Source organism: Natator depressus, chromosome 1, assembly GCF_965152275.1.
Source record: "Natator depressus isolate rNatDep1 chromosome 1, rNatDep2.hap1, whole genome shotgun sequence".
Taxonomy (NCBI): Eukaryota; Metazoa; Chordata; order Testudines; family Cheloniidae; genus Natator; species Natator depressus.
The window spans coordinates 239,440,085-239,460,475 of NC_134234.1; the positions used below are offsets into that span (position 1 = coordinate 239,440,085).

The following is a 20,391-nucleotide window of genomic DNA, read 5'->3' on the forward strand; positions in this document are numbered from 1 at the left end:
ACAACTTCCACAATAAAATGAGTGGTGGCAAACCCCAGACAGATTCTGGAAACTAATCTACCATTAAGACTGTGAAATCCAACAGCCTCAGCAAAGATGGTTACTATTCAAGAACGATTTATCAAACTAAGAGTACTTGGAGACCTGATGCCTATATAAACATCAATATTTAATAGGGCTGTCAAGCGATTAAAAAATTAATGGCCATTAATCATAATTAACTGCATTGTTAAACAATAATAGGATACCATTTATTTAAATATTTTTGGATGTTTTCTACATTTTCAAATATATTGATTTCAATTACAATAGAATACAAAGTATACAGTGCTCACTTTATATTTATTTCCGATTACAAATATTTGCACTGTAAAAATTATTTTTCAATTCACCTATTACAAGTACTGTAGTGCAATCTCTATCATGAAACTTGAACTTACAAATGTAGAATTGTGTACAAAAAATAACCGCATTCAAAAATAAAACATTGTAAAACTTTAGAGCCTACAAGTCCACTCAGTCCTACTTCAGCCAAACAAGTTTGGTTACTGTCATAACCATACAGCTAAGGGTAGCCTAGAATTCCTCCTTACCTGTAAGGGGTTAAGAAGCTCAAATAACCTGGTTGGCACCTGACCAAAAGGACCAATGGGGAAAGAAGATACTTTCAAATCTTTTGTGGGGCGGGGGAGGGGGCGGGCTTTGTTGGTGTGTTCTCTAGGGAAAGCAGAGACGCATCAGGTCAAAAAATGTCTTCTCCTATAAACCATCCTGTACAAGTCTCTGATATTACAAAAAGAATAAGTAAATAAGGCAAGGTGCGTTAGATTACCTTTTGTTTTCAACTTGTGAATTTTCCCTTTGTTAGAGGGAGGTTTATCCCTGTTTTGTTGTAACTTTGAAACTAAGGCTAGAGGAGGTTCCTCTGTGTTTTGTGCATCTTTTGTTAGCCTGTAAAGTTATCTTCCAACCTGATTTTACAGAGGGGATTTTTACCTTTTCTTTTTTTAAAAATAAAATTCTTCTTTTAAGAACTGAATGATTTTTTTTCCCAGTGTCCAAAGATCCAGGGATTTAGGTCTGTGTTCACTTTGTAACCAACTGGTTAGGATATTATTCTCAAGCCTCCCCAGGAAAGGAGGTGTAAGAGCTTGGGGGGATAATTTGGGGGAACAGGAACTCCAAGTGGTCCTTTCCCTGATTCTTTGTCTAAATCACTCGGTGGTGGCAGCATACTGTTGAAGGACAAGGTGGAATTTGTGCCTTGGGAAAGTTTTTAACCTAAGCTGGTAAAAATAAGCTTAGGGGGTCTTGCATGCGGGTCCCCACATCTGTACCCCCGGGTTCAGAGTGGGGAAGGAACCCTGACAATTACAATTTGCAGGAGATAATGCTGCCTGCTTCTTGTTTACAACGTCACCTGAAAGTGAGAACAGGCATTTGCATGGAATTACAAGATAGTTGCATCCCAGATGCACTAAAGATTGATACGTCCCTTCATGCTTCAACCACCCTTCCAGAGGACGTGCATCCATGCTGATGATGGGTTCTGCTTGATAACGATCCAAAACAGAGTGGACCCACGCAGGTTCATTTTGATCATCTGAGTCAGATGCCACCAGCAGAAGGTTGATTTTCTTTTTTTGGTGGTTCGGGTTCTGTAGTTTCCACATCAGAGTGTTGCTCTTTTAAGACTTCTGAAAGCATGCTCCACATCTCACCCCTCTCAAATTTTGGATGGCACTTCAGATTCTTAAACCTTGGGTCAAATGCTGTAGCTATCTTTAGAAATCTCTCATTGGTATTTTCTTTGTGTTTTGTCAAATCTGCTGTGAAAGTGTTCTTTAACAAATATGTGCTGGGTCATCATTCAAGGCTGCTATAAAACATGAAATATATGGCAGAATGCGGGTAAAACAGAACAGGAGACATACAGTTCTCCCCCAAGGAGAACAGCCACAAATTTAATTAACGCATTATTTTTTTAACGAGCATCATCAGCATGGAAGCATGTCCTCTGGAACGGTGGCCGAAGCATGAAGGGGCATATGAATGCTTAGCATATCTAGCATGTAAATACCTTGCAACAACAGCTACAAAAGTGCCATGCAAATGCCTGTTCTCATTTTCAGAGGATATTGTAAATAAGAAGCAAGGCAGCATTATCTCCCATAAATGTGAACAAACTTGTTTGTCTTAGTGATTGGCTGAACAAGAAGTAGGACTGAGTACGCTTGTAGGCTCTAAAGTTTTACATTGTTTTGTTTTTGAGTGCAGTTACATAAAAAAAAAAAAAAAATCTACATTTGTAAGTTACATTGCCATGATAAAGAGATTGCACTACAGTACTTGTATTAGGTGAACTGAAAAATACTATTCTTTTATCATTTTTACTGTGCAAATATTTGTAATAAAAATAATAATAAAAAGTGAGCAGTGTACACTTTGTATTCTGTGTAGTAATAGAAATCAATATATTTGAAAATGTAGAAAAACATCAAAAAAAATTAATAAATTTCAATTGGTATTCTATTGTTAAAAAGTGTGATGAATCGTGATTAATTTTTTTTAATCGTGATCAATTTTTTTGAGTTAATCGCATGAGTTAACTGTGATTAAAATCGACAGCCTTAATATTTAAACATCAAAACATAACCCACAGATTTTAACCCCACATGGCATTGTTTATTGGCTTTTATATGTATATCCTGAAATATTCACTGAAAATACCTGATCTATACCTCTGAAGGTCATAAAACCGTAGCTTAAGCAATATTTTGTTCAAGGTAAGGAAAAATAAATGACTGAAAATTAAAATTTTTGAAGTTCTAGAAAATTTGAGTATACCAGAATATCTTCTGCTTGCCTAAAAATAAATTTAAAAACCCAGTTCTTACAAAACCAAAAAGTTAAAAAAAAATATGAACGTCAGAAGACAGGATTTTCCATTGTAGATCAGGACATTTGTTTTTCACTGGTCACTGATGGTGGCCATTACCCAATACTTCAGAACAGCAGCAACAATTTTAAGCCTCCAATGAGATACACCACTGTGCAATGCAATACTGTACAAGGGGATGATTCTGCCCTAAAATATGAGATTTGACACAATTTCCGGTACGTGACTCTCCTCAGTAAATCCACAGGTTGATTGTGTAATAAGTAATATATACATTTCTCTTCTACCACATCTTTTAGACATATCCCTTTTACATTTACCAGACATTCATCTGACATCATAATCTTACATTAATATTTCAGAATTTTCTACCATGTAGATGCCATTATTGTTGTTTTCTTCTGGGTAGTGGAGGGTCTCACAATTTTAAGAAAAGTTTCCCCCATTTGAAACATTCCCAAAATACAGAGATACAAATGGTAAATAACAGTACTAAATGGGCTGCTGCATGTTCAATCATCTGTAGTTACACTACACTGTATTAGTTGAGCCTGGAGATAATATAAGCATGGATCTCTCACTACTGCACGTCAATATGTGAAAAGAGGGGAAACAATCTTATGGTTATCTGAAGATTTCCAAAAGTGTTTCTAGTTTAAACAGCAGCTGAAGTGTCAAAGATGGGCAGCATGTAGCACCTTAATACAAGAGGGTCTTTCTGCAGGACATATCTTTATGCTGAAGGTGAAGGGGAAAAAGGACCACACTCCAGAACTTTGTGGGCCATCATTTGGCCATATAAGCACACTTTCACCTCCCATGGTGTCACCCAAAGGAAAATAAGTTATGGAACTTCCATGGCATCCACAAAGAACTGTAAACTGACAAGACTCTGTTTTTTCCTCTATTTCTCTTCTCCACTATTAAACTAGACAGAGCACACAAGTCAAACAAAAAAAAGGGGGGGGGGGGCAGGAGAAGGAATTAGACTTGAATATAAATTCAATCTGAAGAAAAAGGCCACCATAGAGCAAAAGAACACTCTCAAAGACCATTGTGGAATATGAAATCCGACAACACAGGCTGCTCAAGATACCAAAAGAAACCCACTGACCCTTATCCACTTGGCATTCAGGCAGAGTTCAAACCAGCCAGCTTGGCTGCTAATCCTATTTGACAGTATCAGATTTGGTTCCCATTAGCTGAATCCATTACAGGGCATCAGTCACGGTGAGTAAGTAGGGTGCTTATTGAATCCCTTGCCCCTTCTGCACAGCTCAGGCTGACAGAGACGTGAAGTAAAAAGAAAACGTGGACAAACTCCAAATGGGGAAAGAAATTAAACAAACAGAAAGTTAGATGCTTTAGGCTTTGTGTATCTCAGTCCAATTTCCTTAATTTCTTTCTCCTAACTGGAAACACTCGCCAAAGCCACAGCATCTATAGTATAACTCTCAAAGAAAACCCTTCACTGTTTTGTCTGATCTCTACTGTATGGAACAGCGAACCATCCCCTGTGAGGAAAAAGCAGTCCAGGTCTTCGAGTCAGCACTGCAGCCCTGGCTGTCTACTTCCTGAGTCGTCCTGCTCACTTCCACATCATTAAAATCACATTCCTAATTTCTTATCCATTATGTAAGACTATTAGGGACACAAAATATACTGTGAATGAATACCAGTGTGATGTGTACCATACAAATACCATAGATAAAGTAGGTTTCAGAGTAGCAGCCGTGTTAGTCTGTATCCGCAAAAAGAAAAGGAGTACTTGTGGCATCTGAGAGACTAACAAATTTATTTGAGCATAAGCTTTCGTGAGCTACAGCAGTGAGCCCTCCCAAACCCTCAGAAAGTCCCAGGGTCCCCCCAAACTGAGTCCCCCAACCCCCGCAGTAAGCTGTAGCTCACAAAAGATTATGCTCAAATGAATTTGTTAGTCTCTAGGGTGCCACAAGTACTACTTTTCTTTTTATAAAGTAGTTATTTTTCCAAGTGCCTTAAGATTGTTTCTGAATCTCACAAGCCACAGTTTTTGCTACTTTTACTAGCTCCTAGTGTTCAGCCTGCTTAAACAGATCAAATACGTTGTGTTTCAGAATCTTCTAATCCTCAGGTGAACAGACTTCATTCACAAGCAATGCCACATGCCCCCTCAAATGGTTGGTATATATCAAATGAGACACCCCACTTAGTACTTCACTTCAGTGGATTTGTGTAAGTGAAGGTTCCGCCTCAGAAGACCTTCCATCTTCTGACTGATTGACCCCTTTGAACTCTATATTGGCTTATGGTTTGGAGTAAATTGAACTCCTTGGTTTATTTTGTGTGAGGTCCCTGCTTAGAGAACCACAGAAAACACTTTCAGGAAAAATCCTCAAAGGCTGGCAGGACACACAGTCATCACCCTACCACTGTTCTTGGCAGAATGATCCACTTGTTTATTCACACCAGCTCAGTTTATGGATGGCATCCACCCAGACTGCCAAGAATTGAGGTCTGTGGCAGCCAGGTGATGCCAACTTCAACAAAGTCAGTGCAAGGCTTCTTCTGCACACACAGAAATGGCTGTGAAAGCTACCACCTGGGTTCTGCCACCCCTAGCCTGATTTCTGCACCTTATGCAGTATTACCTTAACGTAAGGTTAACCTGCCTATTTGCATATTAACAGACAGTCATGTCTTTAATTATATACGAGTGCAGAGGTCCCCCAAGTGTGGGGCATACCGCTATAGAGGGGTGTAGAGGGGCACAGGCCAACCCCCACTGGGGCAAGGAGGGCCACCCAGATCCTCCTTACCCCCAGTTCTACTCTGGTCCCGCCCTCAGCCACATCCCTGGCCCAGTCCCCAACCTCAGCATGGCTCCGCTCCCAGCCCCACATCAGCCCCCAGCCTCGACCGCTGGCCCTATTCCCAGCCCGGAGAAAAGGCTGGGGGCAAGGCTGGGAGCAGAGCCACAGTTGGCCACAGGCCTGGCTGCCAGCCCCCACTGCAGCCTAGCTACAGCTCTGCTCCTGCCCCCAGCCTCGGCCCCTGGCCGCGACACCATTCCCGGCCACAGAACCACCCCAAGCTTCAGCCCCAGCTTCAGCCCCCTTATTCCTGTCCACATCCCTCCCCTCCGGAGCTGCAGTACCATTCCTGGCCCCAGCTTTTGGGAGGGGGGTCGGGGAGGGGGGGTGCAGATGAGGTAAGTGGGGGCACAACCCTCAAAAGTTTGGGGACAGCTGCACTAATGGTATGGCATGCAAAGTACTAATGGAGAAATAGGGTGGTTGCTGGTTCTTATATAATTATGTGCTTTCCAACCTTTCTGCATTAATCATCTAGCTTCCAACGGCACAGGAGTATCCCAGATAGGTCAGTTGCCAGTATTCACTTTCAAACTTCACATAATCTCTTTCCCAGAAATGCGCGTAGCCAATACAACAGACTCCAAAATCCTCTCTTCAACAGGGTATCACCAACTTTTCCCAGACATTTGCACACACACAATTAGTCTGTTGAAGATTCATGCCTATCTTGTTATAAGTTTGTTTGTTCAATACAAACATCTGTGTTTTGGGGAAATTTTATACAGTGGCAGGATGTAGTGTTGTATATCTCACTACCTAGTATGGATAGTCAAAGACAAAACAAGAATGAACTCTGATTCTGAAATTTCTTGTAGAAGAAGCTGGAACTAGAATACCCATAACTCCACCAATGCTTGTACGCCTGTGCTTACGGTGTCTTCTGCTGGGAAAGAATATAAATGGAAAAAATGCAAGAGATGACATAACATTTATATGACTGTGAGGGGGAGAGTTTTGGTAAACTATTTTTTCTGAGAATCTGTAGGTAGGTTAAGACTTGATCATGAGACTATTACCTGGTTATAAATTTTGGGGAAACTGATAAAAGTTTTCAAATGCACCAAAGTGACTTAAGAACATAAGTTACATTTTCAAAAGTGACATAGGCACTTCAGAGTCTAAGGCTATGTCTACACTGCGCACCTTACAACTGCGCGGCTGTGCCGCTGTAGCTGCACTGTTGTAAGGTAAGCAGTGTAGCTGCTCTTTGTCACAAGGAGAGAGCTCTCCCAGCGACAAATTAAAATCACCTCCAACGAGGGGCAGTAGCTTCATCGGCAGGAGCGCGGCTCCTGCTGACAAAGCGCTATCTGCACCAGCGCTTTTCGTCATTAAAATTTTTGTCTCTCGGAGGAAGTGTAGTTTTTTTACATCCCTGTTTTAACAACGAAAGTGCCAGTGTAGACAAAGCCTAAGTGTCATTGAAGGTTAATGGGACTTAGCTCCCTAAATATTTAAGCACTATTGAAAATTTAATGCAATGTTAACTTTGTTATATAGTAATGAGAAGTATCTCTTTGTGAAACTGGTACTTTGTAATCACATTTAAGAAACTATCTACAAGGTCTACACTAGAAATTAAGCCATATTTGATATGTGATATTAAATGACTCTCCCCTATCTGCCCTCACTTCCCCAAACCATGGTTGAATATAAGTTAGTGAGTCACTTGTGCAGATAACGCCAAACCCCTGATCAACACTCAATGCAGGAAGTGTGAACAGCTCTTAACAGTTTCTAACCAAACCTTATGACCTATATATAATAGCAAAATTCTAAATTATCTTTCTTTACTGGTACAACTCCACTGGTGATAATGAAAAAGTTCTAGTGTACACAAGGCACCAACACTTACCATTGTAATGTCTAGTGCTGCTTCACTAGAATTTGCTGCCACCAGTGGACCTATTCAAGTACTGAATTACATGTCCAGCTTTTGTTCCTGTAGATGCACCCTAACTGGTTCTAACAAGGGCTAAATATTCATTTTTCATTGCGTGTTGAACACAGTTTGGTCTTGTCTATGCCAGCAGTCAGAGTTCAAAGATGTTTGAGGAGTGTGTGAAGGGGAAAAGCAAGCTGTATTTGGCTTCTAGAGTCAAACACACTACTTCTATTCTGCTGTAGAAAAGGCCTGCTGAAGCATGAAACCGCTAAATGAAACTATATTTGAAAACTGTTATCAAAGCAATGTCTGGTTACTCTGTTTTAGCATCTTTCAAATAAATCATAATTAAACATACTTTTTGCTAGAGGTGCGATAAACTATTTCCCCGGTCAACATAGACAGAACTATGTTTGTCAACGAATTATGAACAGAATTGTAACGAGCAAGACTTGGTGCTTTATCGAAGATAAGCAATACTTATGAAACAATCATGCTGTACAGATAGGCGTGGCAGAATTCAATTTTATTTTTTTTTATAATGTTATTGGATAATATCCATTTTATTTTAAACCTTTTTTTGGTTATTTAAATTTTCACAGTGGTGGGATATTATGGATGGGGTGTCAGTCAATAATTACTGAATGACAGTAGATGATGTGATTCAAAAAGTTAAAGCTTTACAACCATTAAAACATAATTTGTCAACATCACATGTCAAAATATACAAACATCTTAAATCCAGCTCTTAAGCAGCATTCTTTTTACTTTGCCTATCTGTGAATTTCCTATTACTGACCAGGGTGGATAAAAATCAATGATTTAAAAAAAAATGGATTTTATTGATTTAAATCAGATTTTTTTTGATAAAATGCTTTTTGAGGAAAAAACTTATCTAAAGATTTTAATTAAGAAACATTATAGCTCAAAGATATCTCATCATGGAATAGGGATTATAAATTCTAATGCTATAGTATGAGACAATATATTCATGGAATGTTTAAGAAAAGATTTGTAAATGAGTTCCAATAGTTCATGGATTAGGGACCCAATCTTTTGGGGTTCCACAGGCTTCTGTATAGATTATTTAGGTTAATCTTTCTATCTACCCAATGGGACTCAGTGCTCAGTCTAGAAGATACCATCAAAGATGCTTAGCTTTGCAGTTCTCAAACTGTGGATTTGTGTCTCCAGAGTTAACATGATTGTTAACAGCAAAAATGTAGACGGAAGGAAGGAAGACAGAAAGAAAGACAGAAAGACAGAAAGACCTCAACCCTACTGTCCCTCTGCAAATTTGTGTACGCTGAGTCAATCCCTTACCTCTCTCTAAAAGAGGAAAGTTTCAAAAAGTTCAATGAATAGAAGATTGTTGGGGACGGAACAGATCTGGACAAGGAGAAGAAGTCTGGAGAGAAATGTGAGAAGGGAAGGACAGGCAGTAGAAACAAAAGTGAAAAACTGTTTGAGCAGCATATTCCAGAAGTCTTGGGGTCTTTCTGAGTGTAGCCTTCATTGATTTGAGATCTACCATACCGTTCTCTCACTAGAAGGGAAAACCTATAACGATACCAAGCTGTAAAAGAGACCCAGTTTGGGAGTATTTTACTGAAGTTCCTCTACCTGTGGGTAAGACAGGCATGTGTGTAAAATGCAAACAGCGCAACAAAGAAATGCAAGGCCTGGTTGCCCAAATGAAACAACACCATGAGAAGTGCTCCTTCTCAGGAGAAAGCTGCATTGAAGATGATGAAAGCAACATATCTGAACATGCAAGATCTTCAGGTTGGTAAACTTTTTTATTTCAGACTTCTTTCTTAAGGACTACCTGTCTTCTTTCTGGACTACTCTTGAATTCTCATGTTTGAGCAAAAAATATAGTTGTTAGTCTATGGTACTATCATTTTAGATGCAGTTGTGATAAAAAACAAACAGCTGAAATAGGCAGATCTTCCTTTTACAATTTCACCTTTAAAGTAGTACTTAGTGTCAGTGAATGCAATGAGTAATACTAAATGAGCAGTATGGTAATAATAATTAAATAACTGCCTTGACTTATTTTGTTTAGGAGAATCCATCCTCAGAATACAGGATTCTGAAGACTATCCACCTTCAAGGTCACCATAATTTTCTATAGTTTCAGAGTTATCTGCTAATGAGAGTGTTTCAGTCACATCATGTAGGTCACATAGCCACAGTATATCACTTGTAGCAAAAAGAAAAAAAAAATCTCCATCATCCAGAAACAACCACAGATAAGTTTGTGATAAGAACCAGCAGATTATAAAGAGGTAATTGATGAAAAAATTGCCCGGATTGTTTATGCAACAAAAACTCTCCTTCCCGTACAATTGAGAACCCACACTTCATTAAGATGGTTCAGTCAGTAACACCAGGATACAGTCCACCCAACAGAGCAGATGTGGCAGGCAAATTGCTGAATAAAGTGTATGAAAGAGAAATTGTGCAGTGCGCAAAAGGTCTAGAGGGTGAAATTGTTAACCTGAGTCTTGATGGGTGGAGCAATGTCCACAATGATCCTGTTGAATGTGCTTGTGTGACAACAGAAGAAGGGAATGTCTTCCTTACAGAAACAATTGATACATCAGGAAATGCACACACAGCAGAATACTTACAAGTAGTAGAAGTAAAAGCTATAACAAACTGTGAAAAAAAGTTCAAATGTTTAGTATGCAGCTCGGTCACAGGCAATGCTGCAAATGCATCCAAGATGAGAAGAAGTTTAGGAGAGAGTGAAGAGAGTCCCAAGCTAATAACATACAGTTGCAGTGCTCATTTGATGCACCTCCTAGACAAAGACTTCAGTGTTCCAGAAATAACAGCTAATGTTGTTGAAATTGCAAAATACTTCCATAACAACCACTTTGCAGCAGCTGCTCTGAAAAAAGTGGGAGGAACCAAGCTAACGCTCCCACAAGACGTGCAATGGAACTCAGTAGTGGACTGGTCTGAGCACTAGATCAAGAACTGGCCTAATCTGATGACAGTTTGTGAACAAAATCATGCAAAAATAGATGGCACTGTCACAGCCAAAGTTCTCAACATTGGGCTTACGAGAAATGTTGAACACATGCTGAGTACCCTGAAGCCTATTTCTGTAGCCTTAAACAAAATGCAGGGAAATAGCTGTTTTATTGTTTTTAAAAAATGAACAGGACAAGCACTATCTCCAGCTCACTTTCTTGCAAATACTCTCAATACTCGGTACCAGGATCAAACTAACTGCTGAAGTTAGCTTATGCTGAAATAAATTTGTTAGTCTCTAAGGTGCCATAAGTACTCCTTTTCTTTTTGCTGAAGAAGAGGAGCTGGCTATGACATGTACATCCAGCAATCATCCCCCCATAATGCCAACTATAATAAACTTCAGAGCTAAGGGTGAACCATTCAAGAAATAGATGTTTGCTGATGATGTTTTAAAGAAAGTCACACCAGTGAACTGGTGGAAGTCACTTAAGCACTTGGATTCAGAACTGTTGAAGTGATAATCTCACTTTTAACTGCAGTAGTTTCTTCTGCCAGTGTAGAAAGAATATTTTCTTCCTTTGAACTAATTCATTCCAAATTGAATATGTATTAAGGTTATAACAACCAACAAGAATGCACTTTTATGAAGAAATCTGAGTCTTCCTGACTAGTGATTGAAATCATTATTTAAATCAAATCCACCCTGTTATTCACTGAAATATTTTTTCATCTGTGTGAACGTGTACAATGAAATCGACATTTACTGACAGTTACAGATAAACAAATTCTTCCAAACCTATATACAGATTACCACCCAGGGCTCGTAACCCGCCCCCACCATAGTTTGAAACAGATTCCAATATGCACAGAAACTGTTTTGGTGTAACAGTGTATTAACATAGTTTCAAAACACTGTTACAAGCCCCAACATGGACAAGACTTTAAAGACTCATATTTTCATTTAACACATTCAGTGTAAACAATACACTTCTTAGGGGCTGTATTAGTTTCTTTGCTGAATATGAATCTCCTCACTTGCCCTATGGAATAGGTTCAGGTCACAGAATCATGCCAACTTGGATAGAATATACAAGTAATGCACAATATTTCAACATATTGAATTAACTTCCCTTTGAAGTTGAATACCTTGCAGCCCTGATCCAAACAAAAGGGCTCAGTAGGATAAAAGAACAACCTTATATTGATGGAGCCTTTTAACTAAAGTAAATATTGATTTTTTCTTTATTTACAAAGATATTGTAAATTCATAGCACCATTTATAAAGGCTCATTTACAAATTGAGAAGTTAACCATAGTAGCCTCTCCACCCACTTGCCCTCAAGGTAAACAACTCCAAAATAGGACACTGTAACTCTTAGTTCCAATAAGGCAGGTGCCAAGTTTAATCTCTGGGCCATCAAGCCTGAATCCTGCATCACCTCTGCACTCTGTTCTTATGGAAGAATAAAAGGCAAAGGCTCAGGGAGAAAGCCATTTCCCCAAAAATGTTCATCTAAAAGTACCTTTAAACTACTTCCCCATATGAAAGTTGGTTTTAATGGATCACCGGTTGCAGAGTGTGCCTTGCTAACATTTTATTTCTTCCACAGTTCCTTCTAGTTTCCTACAGCTACCAAGTTATATTTCCTGATTGGTCATTGCAGTATTACCAGTTGGAGGCCAAAAGTATTTTACTCCCCAGCTACTAAAGGTCACGAAATTCTCTCTCATTTCCTTTTGACCCATCATCTGCACTGGACATTCACTACCTCAAACCAAAAGCATAGCAGCCAAAGTTAACCAAAACTACTCCTAAAATGCTATCCAAATGATTGGCTTTTAAGATCAACAAAAGGTTCTGTTAAAGCCCACTCCACAGGATGTGACAGTAACTCTAACACAGGAAACCCTCATAGGTCAATATTTTTAATCAACCTATGTTCGCTCTACTCTATAATTTTATGCACAATAAAGCAAGCAAGCTTTCAGAAAAGTAACAGAGCGTGTTCCAATAATGACCTAGATATTTTTTTAATACTGAAGAGTGTCAGACCTGGTAACTCTCCTCTAACCTTCCTCACATTACCAATTTCTCTTTTGGTGAATTCAGTGGTGGTGAAAGTTGCTGGGTTCATTGTCATGAGACTAAAGTCCTCTTTTTATCTAGAGAACAAGTATATCTCAGGTGATCACCTGTTCATGACTACTGAATCCTTGGCGACTCTGTGAAGAATGTCTACAAATGTGCAAATTAGCGACAAATGTGGTTGTTGGAAAGGGAACAACTGTCCCTAGAAGTATGGAAGAAGAGGGTTTATAGAAACACTAATGGGTAATTCTTTGATTTTCACTTCAATGTTCTTCTTACATGGATACTGGGAAACAACCTGAGAATCATCATCATCTCTTTATGTAGGCCAAACAGCTATCAGATTGTAACAACTTCCACTCAAGAACACCTTGGAGTGGGTTTGAACTAGCGGCCTAGAGAGAAAAGTTTTTATACAGCATCCTCAAATCCTAATGTTGCTAAAGTTTCTGACACCGCAGAGCTGAATCTATAATCTCTCCGAATCTCCTGAGAAAAGGAAGGTGCTCATTGCTTAGAGAAACAGCCAAATCTGTTCTTGCATTGCACACTGATGTTATATGGGACGATGCCTTGGAGAATACTAGTACAGGAAAGTTATTTCCAAGCATTAAATGATTAATATTATAGGTGAGATAATTTAATGTTATCATTCCTCAAATCAAAAGACAAAAGCTTTAATATTACTGCTGTTACAAGCCCCAACTAAACTAAGACACAAATATTCTCCCTAATCAGCGTGGATAAAAATAATTTAGAAAATAATTTAAAAAATATTATTTCTTAAATTTAAATTAAATACATTTTATTTTTAAAATACATCTGTTTAATATTAAATTTGAAATTATGACAACATATGTTAAGGCCTAGACTTACTGTAAATTTATTTAGACCAATTTAAAAAAAATATGCTGCATAAAGGAGCCCTCCTCAAGTTTTAATGAGTTCAGGGTTCTGCTTTTTTATTTTTATACTGAATCAATGGAAAACATCTTTAATTTTTGAGGTGAACTCAAGCTTTATAAATGACACAAAGTCATGTACTGCATTAAGTAAGAATCTATATTATTTTCCATTCTTTACTACACAATGCATGTTGGTATTCACATTTTTCCAAATATAAGTACTTCAAGGTTTTTTTGCTTAAAAAAAAAAGGCTTTTGCCTTAATTACTGTTGGTTTCAGTTTAGCTAGCAGAGATAATATTTTCTTTGTTTGGACTAGTTCATTCAAAACTGAGAAAGCAATTGGGAGTTGAAAAAGTAGAAGAGTTTATTTTCCTCTTCCAATCTGTGAATAAAAAACAGGTGGGAGAGGATGAGATCTATTAATTCTAAAAACTTGAAGGACATGGGACCAATTTTTAAAAAGTATTTATCCTGTTTAGGCACCTAACTGCTATTGATTTCAGTGGGAGTAAGACAGTTAACCTAATTCAGCACTTTTGAAAATCCCACTAAGCATCTATCTGCATTTTTAGACAACTAAATACCTTTGAAAATCTGGCCCAGGGTTACGAGACACAACAGTCAATTCCCTAACTATAGTTAATAGTTCCTTTTTTTAATATATTAGTTGCTTTTTGAATGCAAACTATGTTTTTATAGCATGTTTTGTTTTCCTTACGCATTCAGTACATTTAAAGTCATTTTATTTAAATTAAAACAAATTGAAAATGCTAGCTTTGTGCATTGTTAGCTGAGATCCAATTTCTATCCAAATGCAGCCTGACAGAAATTCCAAGTAAAAAATTATCATCTAGTAAATAAGAAATGAGTCATTCAACACTTTCTAACACAATATAAATGTAAAAATTAAGAATCTGAAAAAAAAATTATGTTGAGCTACATAATTGCTTAAATAAATATGTATACATATAATGTATCACAGAGGATAGCAAAAAAAAAAAGTACCAAATTTAGTGTAAAGACTATATTTAGTTGCATATTGGCATCATTTAATGGTTATACCAACCAATGAGAATTAACTTTTTTTCTGGAAGGGGGTGGCGGAGATAACTAAAAAGTACACATGTTAAGCAAGATTAAAATCAATTATTTAAATCAAGGTTTCTTGCTTGCTAATTTAAATGGTACTCCAAGTTGTGATTCTGCAGCTTCAATCTCTCACAAAAGCTATTACAGAGTACCCACAAATATCCACTGTAAAAAAACTTTTCTTCTGTGTGTGTCAATCATAGCCATAATCATTTACCAGATACAGCTAATAAAAACATCCCTAATCAGGAAAAAAATAAAACGCACATATAACTCATTTCATAGTCTGTGATACAGAATGTTTGTATCATCATTATCCTACAACTCTTTCACACACACCTGCCCCCACTTTGAACACAAGCCACTCTTTGCCTATTACTGATTTTTTCTGTCATGCATGTCAGAAAAACCTTTTCTGATACAATGGCGCCCTCTTCTGGATCTTTCCCATCACTGTATTTATCCAAGTTACTCAACTGAAATGCTACAGTGTCACAGCAATTTATGCCTGTTCTTGAAGGATTTCCAGAAGTAGCAGTTTAATTCCAGTGCTCATTAAACTTTAGAAGTGCAGATGTACACTTTTCCCCTATATAACACAAGAGTTTAAAGAAGATTTGTCATCAAACCCAGAAGTTCCTAAATTTAAGAAAAAAATATTTTCAGAATATGTGGTTTGCTCTCTGAAGCATGGCATGCATGTCTCAGATGTAAGCAAAAGCTTATGTGCAAGAGTTCCACTAAGTGCTGATGGTGGTAATGAAACCACAAAGGCAGCCACCAGAATGCTCTCAGTTCCTCCACCTTCTCTTTTTAGCTATATGATCAGCCATTGCAAACCCCTTCCCCTTTCCCTCAGCCCAGCCATAGCAGATTCCAAGATAGCTGTATCTAAGAGCGGATTGCTAATTGCACATTAGTACAGCATGTATATACATGCATATGTACATACACTTGTCGTTCTTCTAGAATTCCTTCCCTACAGAATCCCAAATTTCTAATAGGTGAAATGATTTGTTCAGTACAAGCAACATTGAACACAGCCACTAATATGGGACATTCTGGAATGCAGCAAAAATGTCCCAGAGGCAAGAAGGATTGTAATGCCCTGCAGTTCCGAGGCAGGAAACAATCAAGAAAGAAAACACACAACCCTCTCTGGATTTCCTCCCCACCTCCAAAGTCCCAAATAGTCCACATATACAGAAGTATCCATTTCACCTCTGTCTGAAGGATGGCAGCTCTCTGTTCTTTAGCTGTAAGGGATTCTTTCAGCACCTCGATATGCTGCTTGCTGTCAGAGAACTGGTTTGTGAGGGTCTCCAGTTTTGTCTGCAAGGCCAGCAGCTCAGTGTCCTTGCGTGACAGCTCCTGTTTCACCTGACCAATCTGAAGAAGGAAACAAACATGGGGAAGAGGAAAAAGAAGAGAGGATCGATAGTTACCAATCTATACCTTTAACACAGCAATAAAAAATGATCATTTATAAAACTACCAAAGAAGGAGAATGATATTCTAAAGAACAAGTCTTTAGCTGCCTGTAAGCCTAGCAGAAAGGTCTCCACAGAACATCAGGGGAAAAAGGGGGAAGTAAATCCCATTCAGTTAGTAAAAGGTATGCATTTAAATAGAGTGAAACCCATATTCAGTTGTCCTATAATGGACAATCCAAAATCAACTGTTTACCAGGGGTAGTCTTTTAATGAAGATGCAACAGAACTGTACTGGATATGTACATTGCTCAGGTAGTAACAGTGCATTGTAAACACCTAAAGAGATTAGATATGTTTGGGTATACCTCTGAGTGATCTCTTTGATGGGCGTTTGCCTTTTGTCACTTGAACTAGTTTCTTCTGCCACCCTTTCAGCGCACCAATCCAAACCCATCTCCAGAGAGAATGTCAGTGAAACATACCTTTCATTTTTACATTTGGTAAAACTAGCATTTCACCCTTCCTGACAAGAGAAACATCCCTTTATTTGGGAATCTTTCTTAAAGTGAGTCCGAGTATAGTGTAAAACTATTAACACTAAAATTACAACAAATCATACTAAAAAAGCTGCTTTTGGAATTGCTATACAATGAAAATCTCTATGCAGATTTAGAGTTCACTGAAGACAGTGGCAAAATTCCCATGGTTTCAAGAGACAGAAAATCTCAATGAATAATGAGTGAAAAATTTCATCTGCACAGTAATGGGGTAAGATTAAAAACCTCAGACTAAAAACAACCATCACCCAGGACACCTTTGGAACCAAACCTGAAGTCAAGAATACATGCTTAAAGAGAGGGATTGGTTGAGGCTACAAACTGACATAAATCAGGCTTATAATTGGAAATTTCTGGTTTTGCCTCCTCCCCTAAAAAGGGCAATTTAATTTAGGCCTAACATTTTGATCAAAGGAGGAGGAACAGGACTTTATAAAGCCAAACATGAACAATTTACAAACAACTTCCCCAGCAGTGGTGGAAACCCAAGCCCAACAGCATACTAAATTCATGCAAACCAGAAAATGAAGCAGATTATAAACTAAAATGAAACTGACCAGTCCAATTTTGTTTTCCAAACTGAGTGAAATACACATGAAAAAAGCATAAATCTTATTTTTTTAAAAGAATGAACTATATTTTAAAAACTGTCAATTTTAATAATCTGAGGTGTTAATGGCAATACAGATGTCTTAAAAATAATATTCTGAGTCCTTAGATGAAAGTAAGGAAGTGGACAAGTTTCCTTATATCTTGACAATACCCTGTTGATAAATGGATATTTTAAAAATCCTCTTTCTTGGATGCTACTGCAGTTTTTCTAACACATCACCTCAGACCTGTGTGTCCTGGAGTAAAATGGTGTGTAGGGGAGATGAATGTAGGTGTGTAGAAACTGGGGACAGTTTAAGATTTCTTTCTCCATTTTTTAAAGGAGAAACTGGAGAGAAGTTAAAGAGAATTTCATTTAGAGGACTATTAAATGGTAAGTCATTAACTTAATTGTGACTTTAATGTTCATCTTATACTAGATGCTAGACACCTTAGTTCTTTTTACTGATAGAAAATACTTCAATTAAAAGATTCCTCATTCCATTTAGCAGAGAGGCACCTAAGTGTGAATTGTAGCAGTTTCTGCGGTCAGCCTCTCAAACTTTTGTTCCTATATAACAACCAAAACCAAATGCATTAATTACCTTGGGTACAGCATAAGAAATGGAAAGGAATTACAGAATTTCAGGCTAGTTCAGTTTTCTTACCGTCTCTCAACCAAAAAAACCTTGTAAGCTTCAGATGGCACTACATTCTCCAATTCAGAGGCAACACAAATTAGAGTAAAATCACTGGTCAGTTTTGCTTTTGAAAAAAGACAATTTACTTGGGCTCCATCTGAAGAAGAGGGAATTTAGACCCTCTTAGCCCAGATATTTTAACTTGATGACGTTTTACCTGCATACAGATAGTACGCAATATTAACAGTCCCAGGAAATGTCATAAATTCATTGTCCCCAGATCCAAAATTTCAGAGCCTTGAGCCCCCCGAGCTATCATGCTCAAGCTCTTTAGGAAGGAATGTACTGCATACCAATCAAAGCTGCACAGGAAATGAAGGCAGCCTGAAGTGTTCACATCTCTCTGCTCTTGAACACACACTGATCACCCAGAGCATTCACAGTACTTTACAGTAAGGAAAAACTTAAACATATACTGCAGAAATGATATAGGGCCAGATTTTCAAAAGAGAAGAGATCTCATTTAGGCAACTACATCAAGGATATATTTTCAAAAGTGTTCAGCACCAACAGCTCCCACTGTTACATCTTTGGAGAGATATTCGAAGGAGCTCAGCACATGCTGTAGAAAAAACTATGCACTAATTTTGGTGCCTAAATAAAACTGCAGCTCTTCTGAAAAATCTAACTGCAATTTTGGGTGCTGAGCACTTTTGAAAATCTGCCCCAATATGACAGAACAAATCACCATCAAGTTGAATCATACTACTTAAGACAACAAATAAGGTATTCAGAGTGCGTTTTGAACAGTGATGCTACAGATGCCAAGCTGATGTGAACAAGAGGCAGATACAGAACAGAGCAAACTGGTTAGTTCTACTGTCATGTAAATTAGCAGAGTGTAAAAGAAGAAAAGTGTAAGCTACCAGAAAGCCACAGACCTAGCAAAGACCCAATGAATGGCCACTGCACACAAAGAGATGAATCTTACGGCAGAGACCTCAGCCTGGAGACCAGCCACTCTTTTTTTCAGCTCCTCCCCTTGAACCTCTTTGGCACTTAGTTCTTCCTTCAGTTGCTCTACCTGCCACGACATTGTTATTCTTTTCAATGTTTATCATTTGTTGTCTTCTAGTTGACCTGTTTCAGCCATCATAGTGACTAAACGTGACAAAGAACTACACAGCAAGATCATGACTGGTCACTCATTCCCTCATCCTTGCTGTCATGATCAGAGGAGTTTAAAGTTCCTCTATTTTAACAAGTCCCCAGGCAAGAGTTTCATCATACTTATAAAAATTGACACTACAAACATGGTTACAGTTAGATTTATATATTTCAGATCTAGAGCATATTACCCAACCATTTTGAAACTGGGAGCAAGTAGAAAATTAAAACAAATAGTGAGAGAAAAATCATTTACTTCAAAGGTGTAAACTGGACTAATATGCCAGGAAGCAGCTGTTGATGTTAACACAAACACATTATTAAAAGGACAACTATGTACATTTATTAAGCAAGATAAGACAGAGGGATAGGAGAAGACAACAGGATTGTGGCTGGTCATAAGCCACAAGGGGGATAAGGCTGTTAAATCAACAATGGGTAGGGAGGAAGTTGTCTGCAGGAGAGAAGAGTGTGTGATGTATGGAAGAGATCCAGAAATTTATCACAAGCAAATAGGTTCATCAAGTCTGTAAATGGGGAGGATGATGTGATGTGAGTTTCTAACACAGTGAAGGAGAAATAACTGGATATGGTAAGGCAGTACGAAGGCTTGGTAATTCAAATGGCCTTTGCATATGCCTAAAATGTTTCCCCCTCCCCTCCTCATTTGCTAGTGGTAACTCAACAGGATAAAAAGCGCTATTTAAAAAACAGAGGCGTTTTCCCTGGGGTGAGTCAATGTACTGGAGTGGTGGAGGCACTAACAAGTCTTATTACCACATATATTTCTGCTTTAGGGGATTGTAATCTTGTGTTTAACTTTCTCCAACAGGTTAGAACTATATTGTTTAAACAAATCATTTCACTGAAGGACAAATACAGTGGTGAGCACTCCACAATATCCAGTAGAAACAAAATATGAAGTGACCTTAAACTCTACAGTCCAGCAAGCAGTGTTGATACCAAGCTCTGAGCCAAAGTACGTGTGTTTCTCAGTGCCATCTTGCCTTGCAGCACAAACATACTCATAAGTTTGAAAAAATCTTGGCACCACTACTGAAGTAGAATCTGTTCATTTTATGACAACACTACTGGAAGGACAGTGCAATAGAAACCCCTTCACTACAGTTCATGCTCACCCCAGACTTGAAATAACACTAAATCTCTTGGTCATGTCACAGTGATCCAACAGGTCAAATGGGAAGAAATACTTTTCTCCCTCCATAAAGTATTTTTTAAAAGGCTGCTAAACTAAGGGCATGTCTACACGAACACTTAGTGCACGGCAA

At 38.2% G+C, this 20,391-nt stretch overlaps 1 protein-coding gene across 10 annotated transcripts in view; it reads right to left on the reverse strand.

The window, feature by feature from the left end:
* The window catches only part of ERC1 (ELKS/RAB6-interacting/CAST family member 1), a 553,011-nt gene that overhangs the window by 376,246 nt on the left and 156,374 nt on the right, over positions 1-20,391 (reverse strand). For 6 of the 10 annotated variants that reach the window (XM_074938919.1, XM_074938886.1, XM_074938893.1 and 3 more), the window contains exons 6-7: positions 18,936-19,019; positions 15,935-16,102 (exon numbers count right to left, since the gene is read on the reverse strand). In XM_074938919.1, the coding sequence (XP_074795020.1) occupies positions 15,935-16,102; positions 18,936-19,019 (252 nt within the window). The remainder of the gene's footprint in view (positions 1-15,934; positions 16,103-18,935; positions 19,020-20,391) is intronic. The other 4 variants (XM_074938901.1, XM_074938910.1, XM_074938966.1 and 1 more) reach the window with 1 other exon arrangement.